We start from the raw sequence: 18,514 nt of genomic DNA, 5'->3' as shown, positions 1-18,514 counted from the left end.
TTCAAAAAAGTCTTGTCTTCTATTAAAATACATCAAGACATTGGAATAACTCATCAAATCAAGTTAAATAATTTATACTGATTACAGAGCTTGCAAAATGTGCCAAATTGGGTGATTAGACTCTTCTTTTACAAGGAAGATGCTAAAAAAAAACCCACAAGAATAAGCTCATCAGCAACTCAGCTTGTGTAATTTGATGCACAGAGCAGAATACAGAATCTTAAAAACATGCCACCTATGAACCCGACTGTACTGGGAAGAATAGTATGGGAGAACAAAGTAAATATTAAATAAACACATGGAAAAGGCCCAATTTGTAAATCTGATAGATGTTTGATATGATAGAGGCCATTTAAACAGCTCAGCACAGAAACACAAGAACACAAAGTGGAAACATCCAGCTGCTTTATAATTGTACACAGATACAATAGATTCTCATTCACATGTATTTACAGCTTCATACTTAAACAGCCTAAAATCCAGATTACGCAAGAAATTGGAGGTCTCAATGTCAATTAGAGGCGTTAAAATAACTGTCATGACAGAGGGAAAAAAAAGTAAATCTGAGCAAGAGTCACTAATGAAATAATCCACCTCAGATATTACAGTTTACACCATCATACCAAAAGTGAGATTTGTTTCAGAGCACGCTCACCTGCCTCTGTTGCCACCTCTCCCAATATCAGCATAAATCTCAGTACCATCCTTTATTTTAAATAAAAATATTTTATTAACCCCAGTGAACATCATAAGCCAGACATTATCCTGTCTTCGAATAAAAGGTATTAGAATTTTATCAGAAACCGGATCAAATGATCTAAAATAATAAAGTTGAACACTAGATTAAATGATCTGGTTTCACTTCATGTAAAAACTAAATATATGCACTTTGTTTACAGAGTTTTAGATAAGTGGGCAAGAAAGGGATAGTTCAATGTAAATATTTACAATCTACCCACCGGGTGCTCCCAGCAAACCAAATGGTATGTTAAGTTGAAGCAATGAGAGTTCAAATTTAAGTGATTCTTGATGCAGACCTGAGAATAATAACTCAAAGCAATTGTTATAGTTCTGAGAAAGTTGCTTGAATGACAAAAGTAAATCTTGCAAAAAAAACACCCACAAACCTTTTTTGTTTTACATATGCAATTACTGGTGCAAAAGGGGTTACCACCAAATATCACTGTGGCTAAAAACCACACACGTTGCTAATTCTACATAATAATAACTGATTAGATACTTACCTGTGGGCAAAAAAAAAATCCTTAGCCCTTCACAAAATGATCCTACGAAAATCAAAAGGAGTTCATTTAAGCGAGGAACAGCAACCATGCTTCAGACCTGTTTTGAATTTTCCCGAACTGTTCTGCAATATGCCAGTCTCCAAAATGTAATTCCAGACCTCTCCGACTGTTGGAGTACTGCTATTCTCTAAATTACATACAATCATGCATCAAAACATATTACATCCTCAAGCTTCTGTAGCCATACAAGGAAATACATTCGAGTACAGATGTACTAGAGTTCATATCTGATGCACGTGAGCCAACAAAGGACAACTGGTATGCGCACTGTGCTGCATCACTAAGGAACTGGAGCAAATGAAGAGTACAGATGTATACTGGCCATTTGGCATACTCATTTTTCAATGCAGAAAGCAGTTTTCAACAAAGTACAATAACTTGGTAACTAAAAAGCCTGTCAAGGCAGAGAACACAGACTGAGAAGGAAGTGAGCCCCAATGGTTTATAAAAATAATTTGACAGGGAAACATTAAAAACAGAATAATAACTCTTTAAAGAGTCAGTCTAAAGCCTTCAATGAACCCTTCCAGTGATCCGGCCATCAAACGTTCAAAAGGAAGCTATGCAATTTGAATAGTGAACAGACAGTAATATCAGATTTTTTATCTTATAATTACTAGTGTGAAGTTCTAGCTAAATGGCATCACGAATATTTTCAGATCCATTCTCTTACAATGAATACAGGTACTCAATCTAAATCAGAGGTTGTGTTACTGCACATGGTGTACTTAATACAACCCATTTTAGCTTGGTTTAACTCCAGTATCAACAATCTTTCAGTAAAAGCGCTTCAATTTTTGAACAGTCACTCTGGGCTAATATGAAAATGTGTTATTGCCAGCACTTAGGGCTGTTCTTAAAAAAAAAACTCCAAACAAAAAAAAAAATTCAGTGCGCGATAGTTCATGGAGCCACGGGTGCAGTTCAGTATATTCATGTCAAAGTCACAAAGATCTGGCAATGGAGTAGATTCAAGCAGTTTCATTTGTCTCCATGGCTTTGAGTGGCTTAATCATATGGTCTGGTTTGTTGCCTGCAGCATAGTGCTCCCACATCTGCGTGTAGAGGCGCTCCAGATCCATAGTATACTGTTTGGTGTTGAACAGGGGGCTGCTTACTCTTTGTTTCCACACCTTTCCTCGGATTTTCTTCAGACTGCATAAGAAAACAACAAGCACAATGTTAAAACACTATCAAATTTAAATATGCAGAAACAGAGCTCTCTATACTCAAACAATATCAAGCACACTTTTTTCTGCAAAATGTACCACGCATTTGATAACTAAATATTCAAAAGATTCATCAACCTGCTATTCTGGTGCTAAGACTCTACATTAAGACATGGAATGCCCACTTCCCAACAGTGCTTGCAAATAAAAAGCCACAATTTATTCTTATTAATTTATTTCTTTAGAAATAAGGAAATAGCAGGTTTACTGAATATGTCACATTGTCTTTACAGTTTAAAGCAGGCTGATAGTTACAAGATTAAAGATATTTGAGAATGCGCTTTTGAGAATGTGAGACAATATTTGCCAAACCTTGGTAGAATACTGACATGTACGATATCTTAATATTTCCTCCTCGTGTAAACAACCAAGGTGAGACTTATAGATTTGTACTCCTTAAATATTTTCAAATGTATCAGATTATCACCTGTTTAGATATGTACCATCAACAGAGAGGAGTAAAAAAAATCACTATCCAGAAAGTTTTTTTTTTAACATTCCAGCTCAAAATCTTAAAACAAGCAACTGAAAAAAAATTCTTTGAAAATTAACAGAGGAGCAATGATTTATCTCCAGTTTATCCCAATTAGCTATACATTTATACAAGCTCCTGTATGCACTACAGGTTTCAAAACAACAGACCCCTGTCCTCAGTTAACTAATCAAGTAAACACTGATCCAAGAGGTTCTCTGTGGCAGTGGTAGTATCCCTAGCTCTGGGACTGGGAGACCCAGATTCAAGCCTCATCTGCTACAGAGGTGTGTAATAACATCTCTGAATAGGTCAATTTGGAAAAAAAAGGTTAATTTAAAAAGAAATTGACCCAAGCAACACCACCAAGCTTCTTCCTTTATAAAAAAAGGGAGCACAAGCAGAAAGCACATGAACGTTTCCGATAAACTAAGATATGTAGACTCCCACGATGCTACAACAGAACTGCCGCTTTCCTCGAGACAGGTGGTGCAATCATCCAAGTAAAACAAAGCATCTCCAAAACCAGTCCTTTAATTATCTTACCTTTGGAATAAGCTACATCATATTAACGTACTGTACATCTTGCATAAGTATAATCTATAGCATACAATACCAAGCCGAAGTATTTCACTCATTTGGCAATTTTAATAACTTGGTCAACATTCAAATAACCAATTTCTATCTGCCTGTTCCAACCAGTTTCACTAGCTTTCTTTACTGAATTCAGATTTTGTACATGTACTCAATGTCAAAGAAAACTGATTAAAAAAATCAATATCAAATTGCTGCACTTCTGTATTATGTAAACTGACAACTTAAGTCAGTAAAACAGAAAGAGAGAGAATTGAATATTATTAGAACGTACTATTCCATATCTGTTCCCAAAAGAACAGCAATATCCTCATACTCTTGTCTGGTCTTTGCAATCAGTTCTGGACATCCCAAACACATTAGCTGTGAAGCTGCAACACGAGATGCAAGTGTTTCACCTACAAGGAAAATAAAACATTTAACATATGGAAGTGCAAATGTAAACCAAACAGATTCATATTACACAAATCAAATCAGGAGTTCCCAAAGTGTGGTTAAGTATTAGGCTTAGTGAGGCAGCAAGTTCTTAACATAATAATAGAAGTCTTGGAACTTCAACTGACAGTTGAGGACCTCTTAAATGGTGGCTTTTATTTTCCTGTTCAGAGGTAGATAAAATGAGAGAGCAAGAAAGGGTGAGAAAAAAGGGAGAAGGAAGGAAAGAAAGAGGGGAACGGAGATTGATCACGGCACACGGAGGTTTTTTTCTCTTGTACAGTTGACAAACAAACATCTGAAAAAATCTGAAGTGTTGTTTGACATTGTTTGCACATAAACCCCACCTCCTCCAAATCAAGTGTATCCAGCAATTAAAGCTACAAGTCTAAACTCTTATTATTCAAAGTTTAGTTGATTTAAATCAGTAATCAACAGCTCAATCCAAGAAATCACACCCATTCAAAGTTTTAGTGAATCCTTTGTAATTCAGAATATCCAAATAGTTTCATGCTCCAGTTCCTCATCCTCAAACAAATACTTACTCCCAACATATCTGAATATTCACGAATGATGCTAAGTGCTCTGGTGATTAATCCACTGCATATAAACTGACATGGAAGTACCCTTCATATGGGCTGAAAACCATCAAATATTCACAAAAGAATATGGAGAATGCTTCTTTCCAAAAAGGAACAGTAATGGAGTTCCAAATAGAATGGAATATAGTGCAGAGAAATGTGGGCATTTTATTGAGGAATAAGTAGGGAATGTTATTTGGTAAGACATTTCAAAAAGCGGAAGAACTTTTCAGGGTCAGAAATCTTAGTTGATTTCTTTAGCCATGCTGCATGTAACGGCCCTGCTCAAATATCAAGACAGATAATGTCAGATATCGTCCTGCTTTGTTTCAAGTGAGTTTCACTGATAAAAGAGCAAACCCTACTCTTTTCAAAGTCTGTTACAACAGTACACACGCTCTAGAAACTTTCAACTTAATCACCTATCAAGATGACCTTCAACAGGAAATTCATCACATATTGTCTTATTTATGAAAGTGAACTTCAGAAGTTCCTGCAGTTGCTTCAATGCATAGATTTTATGTTTCTATCATGTGAATCTCAGTGGAAAACAGAAAAATAGGTTCAAGGTGGAGAGTTTGCACTATTACTCAATGAAAGCATTTGTGGAATTTTTAGAGATGCCTTTGTTCAAGAGATCAGGATTAAGAAATTTGAGTGGAGTTTCCGCTGTCGGCAGTCTCGCAGCACCAGAGACCCAGGTTCAATTCCCGCCTCAGGTGACTGACTGTGTGGAGTTTGCACATTCTCCCTGTGTCTGCGTGGGTTTCCTCTGGGTGCTCCGGTTTCCTCCCACAATCCAAAAATGTGCAGGTCAGGTGAATTGGCCACGCTAAATTTCCCGTAGTGTTAGGTGAAGGGGTAAATGTTGGAGAATGGGTCTGGGTGGGTTACGCTTTGGCGGGTCGGTGTGGGCTTGTTGGGCCGAAGGGCCTGTTTCCACACTGTAGGGAATCTAATCTAATCTTAAGAAAAACTGGGGAAAGTAGTCACTCGTGGGAGAAGTCTATTTGAACCCTAATGGTAACCATGTGGAACAAAGTATTTAAGAAATAACTGTTGACATACGCGATAAAAGAACAGCACATCAATCGGAACAATCGGAAGCATAGAAAAGGAGTTCAAAGAATGCCTACAAGATAGCTCATTAGCGTTTCTTACATTTTGGAAATGACCAATGAACAGACTGTATGTGATAAATGACAAGATAACAGTAGTTCATGAGATGACAGTACTCATTAATAACATCCAGGTTAATGCACACATAGGCAACTACAACCAAAATGATTAAATTTTACATCCAGTGAGAAGGGGAAAACAGTGGGGCTAACATTTGTATTTATTTAGATTGATAATACCTACATGACCGTATGAAACCTGACCTAGATAAAGTGAATTGGTGTTCTAGATTAGGGGATAGATCAATAGACAGAAGTAACCATTTGAGAAGGGGATGATTCAGAATACAGAGCTTTCTGACTATCATGATACCACGGCTGTGATATTTACATATTTTAATGCCATTTCTAAGTTTGGATATTTTTTAAATTGAACTTGTGGTCTGTGTTACATGCACCCTGAAAGGGTCTTAGGTGTAATGTCCTCATAACACCAGAGGGGGAAAAAAGTCCCTGAAGACAACAGGTTTTTATTTACATTGGAAAATATTTACAAGCAAACAATGTAAACAGTGGGTCATGAGTCTTTAGGTTAAATCAGAGATAGAGAAAGCACCCATCATTCGAGAAATAAGCTCTGCTAGATTCTTGGTTACAGCTGAATGTGTAATGCTCCTGAGAGAAAGAAGAAGAATTTTTTGCAGCAGTAGCAGGTCCGGTGAGAGTGCAAACCAGGGATTTACCAGGAAGGCAAATTAACCCTTTAATAAAACTTAGTCCGTGAATAGGCAGATAGTACACTGAGCAGGACTGGACATGGGACTGCTGAGTAAATGAAGTAATATACTCAGGCAGTTGTTTTACCCAAAGGACTACAGAGGTATTGTCACCCACCAACCCTCTTCGTCTAGCACAAAAAAGGTTCTGTACGCCAATTTGGTAAGTTACTAGTTTTTTTCAAATACTCTTTGGGAATTCAGAATAGTGGGAATGGATGTTAGGGCAGTAGCATGCTCCTCCTGTAGAATACGGGAAGTAAGGTTCACCACTAGTGTCCCCCACTGATTTCAGCTGTGGGAAGTGCACCAACTCCAGGCCCTTCGGAAACTTAGGGTACTGGAGCTGATGAACTTCGGATCATTTGGGAGGTGAAAGGGGTAACAAGAGGAGTCTCACCTCAGGTACAGAAAAAAGGCAGATGGGTTACAGTTAGGGAAGAGGCAGACAATGCAAGGATCCCCTCTGGCCATTCCACGCTCAATAATAAGTATATCGTTTTTTTTTGGGGGGGGGGGGGGGGTGAAGTGACCTACCAGAGGACAGCTATAGTGGCCACGGCTGAGGGTGAGCTTGGCTCGGAGGCTCAGAAGTGGGGTGGAGGGGAGGGAATTCCCAGAAGGTATGTTGCCTCCCAGGTGCCAGGGTCTGATATATGAGTGATAGAGTCCACAAGATTTGGAAGGAAGGGAGAGGGGAGTGAGCAGCCAGAAGTCATGGTGCACATCAGCACCAATGACATACTTAGAAAGAGGGATGACTATCTAAAAAAAAAAGTAGTGATTTCAGTGAGTTAGGTTGGAAGCTAAAAAGCAGAACGAGCAGAGTAGTAATCTCAGGATGATTACCGGTACCATGTGCAAGCGAGGCAAGGCTGGTGCGGGGGGGGGGGGGGTCATGGATCATGTAGTCTGCTAAAATGAACTGGCCAATTACAGCTCATTTAGTGTTTTCTTTTGATATATCCCTTAACTGTGTCCATTGGTTGGAGTACATAGGGAGCGAAAACCAAAAAGATGACGTGCTTAAGTCATATACATTAGCTTTAGCAGAGCTAAAGTATTATTAACAATTCATTAATTATTGCGTTTAAGCTATAAAACTTGGCGTCTGGCACTAGCTATTCAGAAAGTCTGGTTAGGAACAATAAAGTTTAACGTTGAGTGATATTAAATATTTTCATTTTACAGTACTGCAAGTTCAGGGGACAGGGAAGCTGTTTCAACTGAAGTGTCACTGCATAGACAAAGATCAGATTAAGTGCAGATAAGAGGGCAAAGGGAGGGGTGAAGATGGATAGACAGTATTGGAATCATCTTAAAAAAGGTAAAATAAAACTCCTGACCAAAGCACCAGATGGAAACACAAAAGAACATGCTTCACCCAATTAAGGCAGGGTCTTACATGTTGATAACCGGAGCTCAATTTAGCAGAAGTTTGGACAGTAGAGTCACAGATGTACAGCATGGAAACACACTCTTTGGTCCAACCTGTCCATATCAACCAGATATCCCAATCCAATCTAGTCCCACCTGCCAGCACCCAGCCCCTATCCCTCTAAACATTTCCTATTCATATACCCATCCAAATGCCTCTTAAATGTTGCAATTGTATCAGTCTCCACCACTTCCTCTGTCAGCTCATTCCACATACGTACCAGTCTCTGCACGAAAATGTTGTCCCTTATGTCTCTTTTATATCTTTCCCCTCACCCTAAGCCTATGCCCTCTAGTTCTGAACTCCTGAAAAGACTGACTATTTACCCTATCCATGCTCCTCAATTTTGTAAACCTCTCTAGATTACAAGAGGTTGGATTAGGACAGGAGATGGGGTCATAGGGAACAGAATGGGACAAACTGACAAACGGTCATCCTAAGTTGTTGGAGCTACTGTTCAACTAAGTGAAGGTAGTGGCATAGCATTAAATGTAGTGATATTACAGAACACCAAGTTAATGTTCTGGGGGTAAGGGTTTATAACCCACCATGGCAACTGGTGAAACTTGAATTTAATGAAAAAAAAATCTAGCTTAATAACCACCATATAACCATTGTTGATTGTGGGGGAAAAACAAACATTAGCTTCATGAAATGTTCTTTACAAAAGAATATCTGCCACTTTACCTGTGGCCTCCATGTATTTCCAGAACTGCAGCGAGACTGGACTGCCAAAATTGGATGGGTAATAAAAGCTGGCATAGCCATAACAAACAAACACCATAAGTGATTAATAAGTACACGTGGAGAGAGAAGAATGCTTCTTGCTAATATATTATGGAAGAACTATACAGAACTATGGTCTGGGATTGATGGGATGAGTTGGTACTGATAGCCAGAGGTTGTGTGCAAGAGACAATGCATGCCACAGAGAATGGATCTCAGGGTATCGTGAAGCAGTCCTGCAGTAAGTATCACAGTAAAGTAATCTGGGAAGTGTCCCCTACAATCAGTTCGCAGGAAGCAGCATGTGTAGTAGTATATAAATTGGGGCACAAGTGAATGAGGCTAACCAGAGAGTAGCTGGTGCTGAGTTCAACAGTGAAACATATCAGCGTGAAACAACAGAAACACTGCAAGTTGCATTTTTAAGTTACAAGCAGCCACTCTGATTCAACTGACAAAGTTAGGGTCACTTCAGTTATGAAGATACATTAGAGGAGGTTGGATTGTTCTCCTTGGAAAGGAAAAAGGCTAGGAGATTTCAAAATCATGAGCTGAATAGGGGGCATTGATTTAAAAGTGACATGCAAAAGAAGCACATGGATGGGCGCAACCTCAAGAAGCTGTACACCCATCCAAGACAAAAGCAGCCTATTGGACTGCTACTAAATTAACTTATGCCAAGAGTTCCAAAGAGACACCACAACCCCGAGAGAAGAAATTGCTCTTCATCTCAGTCTTAAATTAGCACCCGTTTATTCTGAAACTATGCCCACAGGTCCTACATTTGCACAAGAGGAAAAATATTTTCTAAGCACTGACCCTGTCAAGCTCTTTAAGAATCCCACCTGTTTTGTAAATTTCAGTGGAGCAGAATCTCAATCTGTTTAGCCGATGTTCAGAAGACAATCCCTCCATACTGGGGGATCATCTTAAATGAACTTTCTCTGAACTGCCTCCAATGAAGATTATATCTTATGGTATAAGGGAACCAAAGATGCTCACAGTACTCCACATGGTCTCACAAACATCATGGAGAGTTACAATAAGACTCCCCAATTTCTATAATCCAATTTTGTGGGGCAGCAGGGTGCTGTGGTTAGCACTGCTGCCTCAGCACCAGGGACCAGGGTTCGATTGCACCCTCAGACAACTGTGTGGAGTTTGCACATTCTCCCCATGTCTGAGAGAGCTTCCTCCCACAGTCCAAAGATTTCCAAGTAGATTGGCCAAACTAAATTGCCCTGTCTGGGATTGTGTAGGTTGGGTTGGTTAAGTATGGGAAATTCAGGGTTGTAGGGATAGTGGAATGGGATTGGTCTGGGTGGGCTACTCAGAATTGCTATGGACTCAATGGGCAGAATGGCCTGCTTCCACACTGCAGAGATTCTATGGTACAAAGGTGCCATTAAAAACCTTCCTGATTACTGGCTGCGTGTCTTAGCTTTCAGTGTCTTGCACAAAGTACACTCAAGTCCCTTTCTGTTGCAGCTTTCTGCAGTTTACCTCCATTTAATTAATACTACCCTTTTGGTCTCCCTTGCAAAATGAACAACTTCACATTTTCCCTCATTATACTGTTATGGCTTACTCTTGTTCCAAGTTTCAATGTTTCAATGATGCAGTGAAAACAGTTCAAGGTCCACAAGTCCAGGAGAAACCCACAATCCCAAAGCATTTCTAACACAAAGGACAGAACTTCAGTTGAAATCCATTTGATGGAAGTTGGACCTAGAAGTCATCACAGAAGGAGACATGGCTGTGAAAATGAGATTTCATAAAAACCTTAACACACCAGAAGGGAAATGAAATCAGTAAAATAATGAATGAAAGACACAACATAGAATTCCCAAGAGAGAACAGTGTCAAGATAACCATACCTGAACAAACTTAGAGAACTGCCAGTTAATTAAATGGTATTTTAAAAAAAAACAAATACTATATATGCCATATATTTGGAAACTGAAGCACTATAAAAACTCAGGTGTGGCAGAATTGAAAGAGAAAGACGACTATCGATTTTTCTGTTTTAGGAAGTGATTAATGGTATGGTTTCTTCTATCCTGGTAGAAACTTCACCTCTAACTTTATTTACTTTTTATAAAAAAGACATTAGTTGAACATGATCCAGATAATTTGTGGTCTTAATTACTTGAACACTTTTCAGGGAAAATACTTGGTGTTTCGCAGTTTTGGAGTTTGTTTTAGAATTAGTAAGTTTTGAGAAGATTTGTAGCTCAGGTTGAGGCTCTAGATGTAAGTTACATCCATTGTTTTAGAATTCCAGTTCAGGAAGCTTGCTGAAAGGAGTTATTCAGATTAAGTTTAGTTTCTGAAAAACCTTTTTGGCACATCTATTTTCGAACCTAATTGTTCTTGAGAGAAGGATTGGAAGAATACTCAATACTTTGTTTCCTACAAAGCTGCATTTTGGTGACAACTGTCTATACCTGCCATCTAAACATTTAACACCCTATTCTTTTTTGCCTTCAAAAACAAATATTTATAACCCAAAGATTTTGTTTCTCCTCCCAAAGTGAACTCTAGAAAGAAATCCAGTTTTTCCCTTCACCCAGAGCATATTTGTGTGCTTTTCCATCACCATTCAATAAGTTTTACTTCATAATAAATAAATAACTTTATGTTTAAGAAACAAACAATTTATGAATCCTTTTTATTTTATATCTAAGATCAAAAAAGCACATATATTGGCCATATCTCTATGCTTTTCTAAGCGGAGTAAAACAATTAGATTTTTGTTGTGACCTATCAAAAGACACTCCTCCCAGCCCAGTCAAAGAACTTTGGTGATATTATGTGGCACATAGCCCACATAACTGACATAACACAAACAATGAGATTAGTGTCCCACAGAGAGACACTACGTAGCTATCCCTTTAGCTATTCAGGCAAAATATGATCAAACCAAACCAGCCTATAAATGTAAATCTCAAAGCAGCACCCAACATTATATGGGTCTCTGCAATTGGAGAACATGATCCCACCAATGAGTTACACAGCCAACCAATTTAGAATTGTCAGTTGATAATACATGGAGTCCATTCTTTGCAGACAAGAACACATCCACACATTATGTCCCTTTCAACTCAACAAAATAGGTGACAGCATACTTTGATTAATTTCTCAGGGCAATGTCTTGCCAATCAAAGTGAACTTGCCTGACTGAAAAGCTGAAACTGTCAGTCATCATCTAACTCAGATGTTTTTACGGCAATGCTTACCAATCAGAACTCACTTGATCAATGAAAAATCTCCTCTGAAATTATAAATGTGATTTTTCCCTTTACATTAGTATTTCTTACAAAATGAGAAAGCTTTAAAGTCTTTTTACAGCAATAATAAAATCAACAGCATTCAACTGAATAAAATAATCACCTGAAAAAAATTAACAAGTGTATTTTATCAATAGTAATAAAGGAAGCACAAGTATCTTATTTAAGCTCAAAAGCTCCTTTAGTAACATTATGAGTGCCAACTTATAGTTTTTAGAAAAATTCTGACCCACCATCACACATACCTGGCATTGTCACCATTGGCGTCCCTGCCCAGAGTACATCCATTCCTGTTGTGTGTCCATTACAGAGTGGAGTGTCTAAACAGACATCAGCCATCTGTCCCCGCCTCACATGCTCCTCCTTTGGGGCAACAGGTGAAAAAATAATACGGTTGGCAGATAGTCCCATGCTCTGGGCATACTGCTGAATATTGGGTTCTCCCACAGCAGGGAATCGAAGTAGCCACAGCACACTATTAGAAACTCGCTTGAGGATCTGCAAGAAAGTACACATTCAGTATACTTAGTCAACAGCTAATGTCACTATTAGCACTTGCACTTCACAATTTCCTTCACACGAGTGACGTTTTGCAAAGATTTGGACTTTTAAAAAAAAAAACACATTTTATACAACAGATCATTAACCACTTTATCCAGTATTATAAATTTCAACAATCTCCCATGGAATTTCTCATAAATTGGATAATGCACAACTTTGTGTTATTAAAAATGTTTAAACTCGCCTGCAAAATTACAATCTGTTGCATTAAGCATAAAATTACAACCAAATTAATGTATGGTAAAGGAAGTTGATAATGAGAGAATGATCTCTGAACCAGAAATTTATAAGCAGAGAAAATATAAACATGATTTTCAATATTTAAATTGAGAGAATCTGGCACAAATTTTGAGCACAGCCCTCAAATGAAACTTTGTATCTGTATTTGCATTGAACAGTGATAAAAAGGGGGAAAGGCTGGGCAAAACTTTTTGGTGGGAGGCTGGAACTTACTGCCTGAAAGGTGTTTGAGTTAAAAACTCAATACATTTATTCAGTCCTTAGGTGTTCACTAATTTGACAGTAAAAAGTCAAGAAACTACAAATGTAATGTTAGTAGATACTAGAGACTTTACAGAACCAATAATGATACATGATAATGATAAATGATGGTGCAGAATGTCAATTCACGATGAAATGGAAACATTTAGTTTCAAAAGTATGGACAGAATAAGGAGATACCTTCTAAAATAATTCACTGAGGGATTATCAACAGTGTAGTTAGCACAATGATCTTCTAAACAGCACAGTGCCACTTCATTTGCTTAGACAATGTGAAACATCAGTATCTTACCTAAAACTGAACAATGCATATGTGAATGTGCAGTTGCTCACTGTTCTCCATTCCAGAAATACCCTGACCTTATTTACCTTATGGAGTGACAATTTCATTGTCATCTTCTGTGGTACTTAATCTAGGATTTGCAATCCTTTCCCTGCCCTTTAAATGATCATTTCTAATCACAAAATAATCAGTTTGAATAAAAGCTAAGAAACTATTCATTCACATTTTTACTGAACATTAAGTATGATACTTACACTGGCCCACATTTGTAGAGTATTTGGATCAATCTTATACAGCTGGTTAAAATTACAATAAACAATAGAATCTTCTGGTAATCCATATTGTGACCGTGTTGTAACAATGATTGTACGTGGTACCTCCTCGCCAGTTGCTGCTTTGTTGTTGATCTGATGGCAGATTGAATGTGTATTGATTAATTTTTATATAAAGTACAATGATAGTTTTACCAAGAATACAGCCTGTAGACAGATAATAATCCAAAATAAACACCTCACATCACTCTCCACATTCAAAATCAGTAATTGTTCACCAAGGACAACAAGTCATTTATGGCCATCAAACCCACCTGAACTTTAAACCTTCTTTCCAACATAAAAGTCTAGTTTACATGATAAATTAACTCATGATTTAGAAACACAATACTTCAGAGTTGGATCGACTTTTCTCCAGGCACAGAACCTCTAACTTCCCACCCACATCAAGTTCAATCATGCTCTCACTTACTTGTGTCGTTGCCAGACCATTACTGACTGTGAAATTGTTGATTGTGACCTGGATTTGCCCTTGGTTGATCATATTGATAATGGCTTCAGCTGCAGCATTCATTGGGACAACAGGCATTGAAAGTGCAGAGTTTGTATCAGAGTTGTCTCCACCATCAGGACACTTCAGCTGCAAATTGCACAGGCAATGTATGAAAAATTCAGTACAACAGCATTTACTACTTCTGACTAATTTAATGTCTCAAAAGTATTACAACCATCCCGATGAAAACGTACTGCACAGTTCTGGATGCCACACTTATCAATAGCCAAACTGCACATCAACAATTACAAAGTTGTGTTTCAAAAGAAATAATTTTTTTAGGTTGCAATTTGAATAATGTTTCAGCTAATGCTATGAATAGATGTTCCTGCTATCAATGTGACTGACAAGAACCAAGAGTGTGTGACTTACAGTTTTCAGTCAAAGACGACTATAAAACTGGCCACTGATTTGCGATGCCATCTGTTATACTGTATGTGTGCTGAAACTCTGCATTTTCTACTTGCTACAGGAGGTGAAAATATGCAAAAACTATACCAATTCTTAAACCTGACGTAACTAAGTGGTCGAAATGTCCTCAATTTGAAGCCCCGGGACTATCCCTTTTACAAAGAAGCAAATATCTTAACCTCAAAAACACAAAGTCGATCTTTATTAAAGCAAAAATATTGTGGCAACAACCTAAGTTTATAACAAACTAATGCATTCTGCAAAGAAATTAACATTTATTTTCCTTTTGACGACAGGTTACTGCTCACAAAGGGATATTTAAAGGTCTGGCAAGGTTATGGAACCGGAGGTTACGATTTTATGCACCCTGGTCTAGGTTCCACAACACACCACATACAACACAAGGCCAAGGGCAAAGGTTCTTTCCTTGTGAGTAACAGAAGTCCAAACATCAGTCAATTCGCAGGAAATTAGCTTTGAGCAAATTTTCATTCTGGGAGGTGAATTGTGCAGCCTCCAAACAATGGTAATAATCAATATGGATATATGCTAGAGAAAATGTTTTTGACAACTAATGGTACTAAAATAGGCAACACTCAATCTACAGGAAATATTTAGATGGACAAAATGGGTAAAAACTGGATGATGTAATTGAATGCCAGTAAAAGGGAGATTACAGGAAGTAGTTTCAATAAATGAAAGTCTGTGATGTGAACGATAGAGAATACTGCAATTACTTGTGTAAATGGTTTAAAAACTGCTTAAGTGCTCAGCTTAGCGTAATGATTTAAATGTAATGGTGCTCAATGAATTTATAAATAAATAAAGTGAGAATATACAGAGTTTTGGATGTTTAAGTGCATATAAAGGCAAAAAGTGACAAAAGTAGATTCAGAAGGACGCTGTCTAGTATGAAGGGACTTTAAGATAGCTTTGCAAATTTAGCAGTTTCTTTAGATCAGACAGCCTTATGGGATGATTAATGGAGGTCTTTAAAGAAGGCACAGACAGATAGAAACTTACAGTACTCACTGGTTTATGGTCTACAATGAGGGGCATGAATAAGATAAATTTAGGACAAAGTATACAGAGGATTTGAGAAGCCATGGAATTGTTGTAATCAAACTACAGAACATGGCAACATTTACAGGAGTTAGAAAGGTGTACGAGCATTCTAGAATATTAGAACAAGATAAGAAGGTGGGATTTAGATTAAGTGTTCAGAATCTACACTGATCTTCAAATGCAAATCCACTTTCACAACCTGTGCCAAATTCTCATTCACTAAGTGCTCTGCTCATCCAATTTAAAAGCACAATTGCACTGTCTGCTATCCAACGACGCAGTGGAGTATTTCGTTCCTTTCTGCTGTTCTACAGTTCTGCAATCTCATTTTTAAAAACCCTCGCTCTCAGCTCTTAAAAAAAATGTCTAACAAGTGGATAACCAAACAAGGCACATCAATGCTTTTCATTTGCTTTTGGTGGAACTACTCATCTTGCACTATAAATACTATTAGCTTGCCAAATAAAATGGCCAGAGATATCATACAAACCAAAAGCTGTTTTTGAGTTGAAACAAAAGGGGTCACCCATCTAAATACGCAGCAAGCCTTTGCTTATATAAAAAAAAATCTTTTTAACATAATGGTGTCCACACAATGAAAATAATAACCAGACATCCCGTAACAGTGAATTGTAAATTACATGACCCATTGCTAATATGATGAGTAAGTACCATTGCCATTATAATGATTAGATGGTTACAAAAGTAGTTGACAGACCAAATTTGAAACAAAGCATCAGGAAGCAACATGGTGGCTCGGTGGTTACCACTGCTACCTCACTGCACCGGGGATCTGGGTTCGATTCCAGCCTTAGGCAACCGTCTATGTGGAGTTTGCACATTCACCCAGTGTCTGCATGGGTTTCCTCCAGATACTCTGGTTTCCTCCCACAATCCAAAGATGAGCAAGTTAGGTGAATTGGCTGTGCTAATTTAACCCAGTGTTCAGGGATGTGTAGGTTAGGCGCATTAGGCAGGGGTAAATAGAGGATGGGGGGGGGGGGGGGGGGAGAAATGGGTCTGGGTGGGTTACTCTTTGGAGTGGCAGTGTGGTTTTGTTGGGCCGAAGGGTCTGTTTCCACATTGTAGGGATTGTATTGTATGGAAAACAAAAGTTCTGTGCCACCACTTCATTACCTACTCATGAATGTAAAAGTGAAATACGAATAAAAAAGAAACTTAAAAATAAATTTTAATACTTTACCAAAACCCTAAAGTGACAACAGTAGCCTCAAAATGCACTTATAGAAGAAACTGATCCATTTACAGTTTAGAAACAGGCATAAATGTTAAGCAGTTCTCTACATCATAAACGGATACTGCCCAGCTAGTAATGACACCAAACCTGCTACCACAAATGTTGAACTTGGCTTTGTACATAATTGTCTTAAGTAACAGTTGCATCTATACATGGTGGCTTTTCCTCATTACCTTCACTACTTTGACGTCAGGCAGACTGTCTAGGAATGCTTTCAGATCAATACCATTCAGAACAATTCTATTATCGTAAATGTGTCCATTTGACTTGAAGTCAATCACAGCCTTTTTCTAAAAAGAGAAAAGCAACCTTAATTTACAAAAGCATCAGACCTGCAAATATCCCTACCATAAATTTTCAGAAGTGCATGTACTTCTCAAAAGGGCAAGGTTATTCATTAAATAAGCATCACTAACAACTTCCCAAACAGAAACAACATATCTCTTCACTTAATAGCAGACAATATCTTAAGATATTGATTGGTAGAACTGCAGGAAGAATGTATGCGAGGAGACAGTGAAATTAAATGGATATTCTTAAATGGATATGTGCTGCATAATCTTGCAGGTGTTTGTTGCATATGCTCCTACCGCTTAAAAGAAAAGCAACTACAGATCCAAGTATGGTTTGCATCACAGCATTAGAAGTTTAGCTGATAGTTAATTTAAATATACCACTGTTTTCTGAACTTATCAACTTTCTCTTAACAATGGGCTGTTAAAACATGTGTGTAACAGATTTTTTTTTGTGTTTCAATTGCTTAACTGAAACGATACAGAGTTAAAATTTTCAGACACCATACATGTCACATTTATTTGGCATCAGGAAGACAATTAAGTCAAGCAACAGCAATATAGCAGAAGGGCAGTGAAATAACTATAGGCCAAAACCCTGTCACCAACTCACCTAGTTTCACATGAATAGTCCTTGGCTGTAGTACTGCCTCAGAGTCAGGCACAAGAGTATCAGTATCTCTGACATTCATCTTTTTAATATGTCAGCCAAGGCTCCCCGTTTGGACCAGATTAATAGTCCTCATCAGGGAACTTATTCTAGGAGGTCCATGGGGCTGATCTCATTACAATGGCAACAAGCTGAACTGGCAAAGTCACCATGACAGTTGGAATGAAAGATTCCAAAATCATCACCATGGACAAATGGAACACTAAACAGAACACCTATAGCCCTTCCTTCTGTTATCTCCATTCAACAAAGTGTCCAGGATCTGCGAGAGAAGTGCATTCCAGGAATAATTAAGAAACGCGACTCATGGAACCTGCACTAACACTTCAGACTGATAAACATCCCATTAATGAATGTTATTCACTTGTGCAGCAATTTTGTATAGTGCCTTTATTTCCCTGTTTTTTAGCTGCAGGCTGAAACGAGAAAAGAACATTTAAAAATCAAAAGATTGTTCCATGTTCTTAAAATAAGTAAGCTGACAGTGTTTAAAAGGTACTGTTTTCACAGCTGGTTTTGAGGAGTTAAAGCATGATTGTAGACAATGGGAGCCAAATAGACATGTACAATTTGAGTGGTGGTTGGCAACACACAACTAATTGATAACTGTCCACCAGCAAAGCAATTGTGTGAACCGCTGTGGCCAAGGGATAGTCCCCACTCAGCTCATGAGCGACTTTTACA

General features: G+C 38.0%; 1 protein-coding gene across 3 annotated transcripts in view; it reads right to left on the bottom strand.

The window, feature by feature from the left end:
* Positions 1 to 388: 388 nt before the first annotated feature.
* The window catches only part of LOC122557248 (UDP-N-acetylglucosamine--peptide N-acetylglucosaminyltransferase 110 kDa subunit), an 81,691-nt gene continuing 63,565 nt past the window's right edge, over positions 389 to 18,514 (bottom strand). For 2 of the 3 annotated variants that reach the window (XM_043704748.1, XM_043704750.1), the window contains 6 exons: positions 17,041 to 17,157; positions 14,053 to 14,220; positions 13,563 to 13,715; positions 12,209 to 12,461; positions 3,874 to 3,997; positions 389 to 2,459 (listed from right to left, as the gene is read on the bottom strand). In XM_043704748.1, coding sequence (XP_043560683.1) covers positions 2,276 to 2,459; positions 3,874 to 3,997; positions 12,209 to 12,461; positions 13,563 to 13,715; positions 14,053 to 14,220; positions 17,041 to 17,157 — 999 coding nt within the window. In that variant the 3' untranslated portion in view covers positions 389 to 2,275. The remainder of the gene's footprint in view (positions 2,460 to 3,873; positions 3,998 to 12,208; positions 12,462 to 13,562; positions 13,716 to 14,052; positions 14,221 to 17,040; positions 17,158 to 18,514) is intronic. The other variant, XM_043704749.1, reaches the window with a different exon arrangement.

Source organism: Chiloscyllium plagiosum, chromosome 15 (genome assembly GCF_004010195.1).
Source record: "Chiloscyllium plagiosum isolate BGI_BamShark_2017 chromosome 15, ASM401019v2, whole genome shotgun sequence".
NCBI classification, from domain to species: Eukaryota; Metazoa; Chordata; class Chondrichthyes; order Orectolobiformes; family Hemiscylliidae; genus Chiloscyllium; species Chiloscyllium plagiosum.
This window is presented reverse-complemented; position numbering and strand designations above follow the sequence as displayed.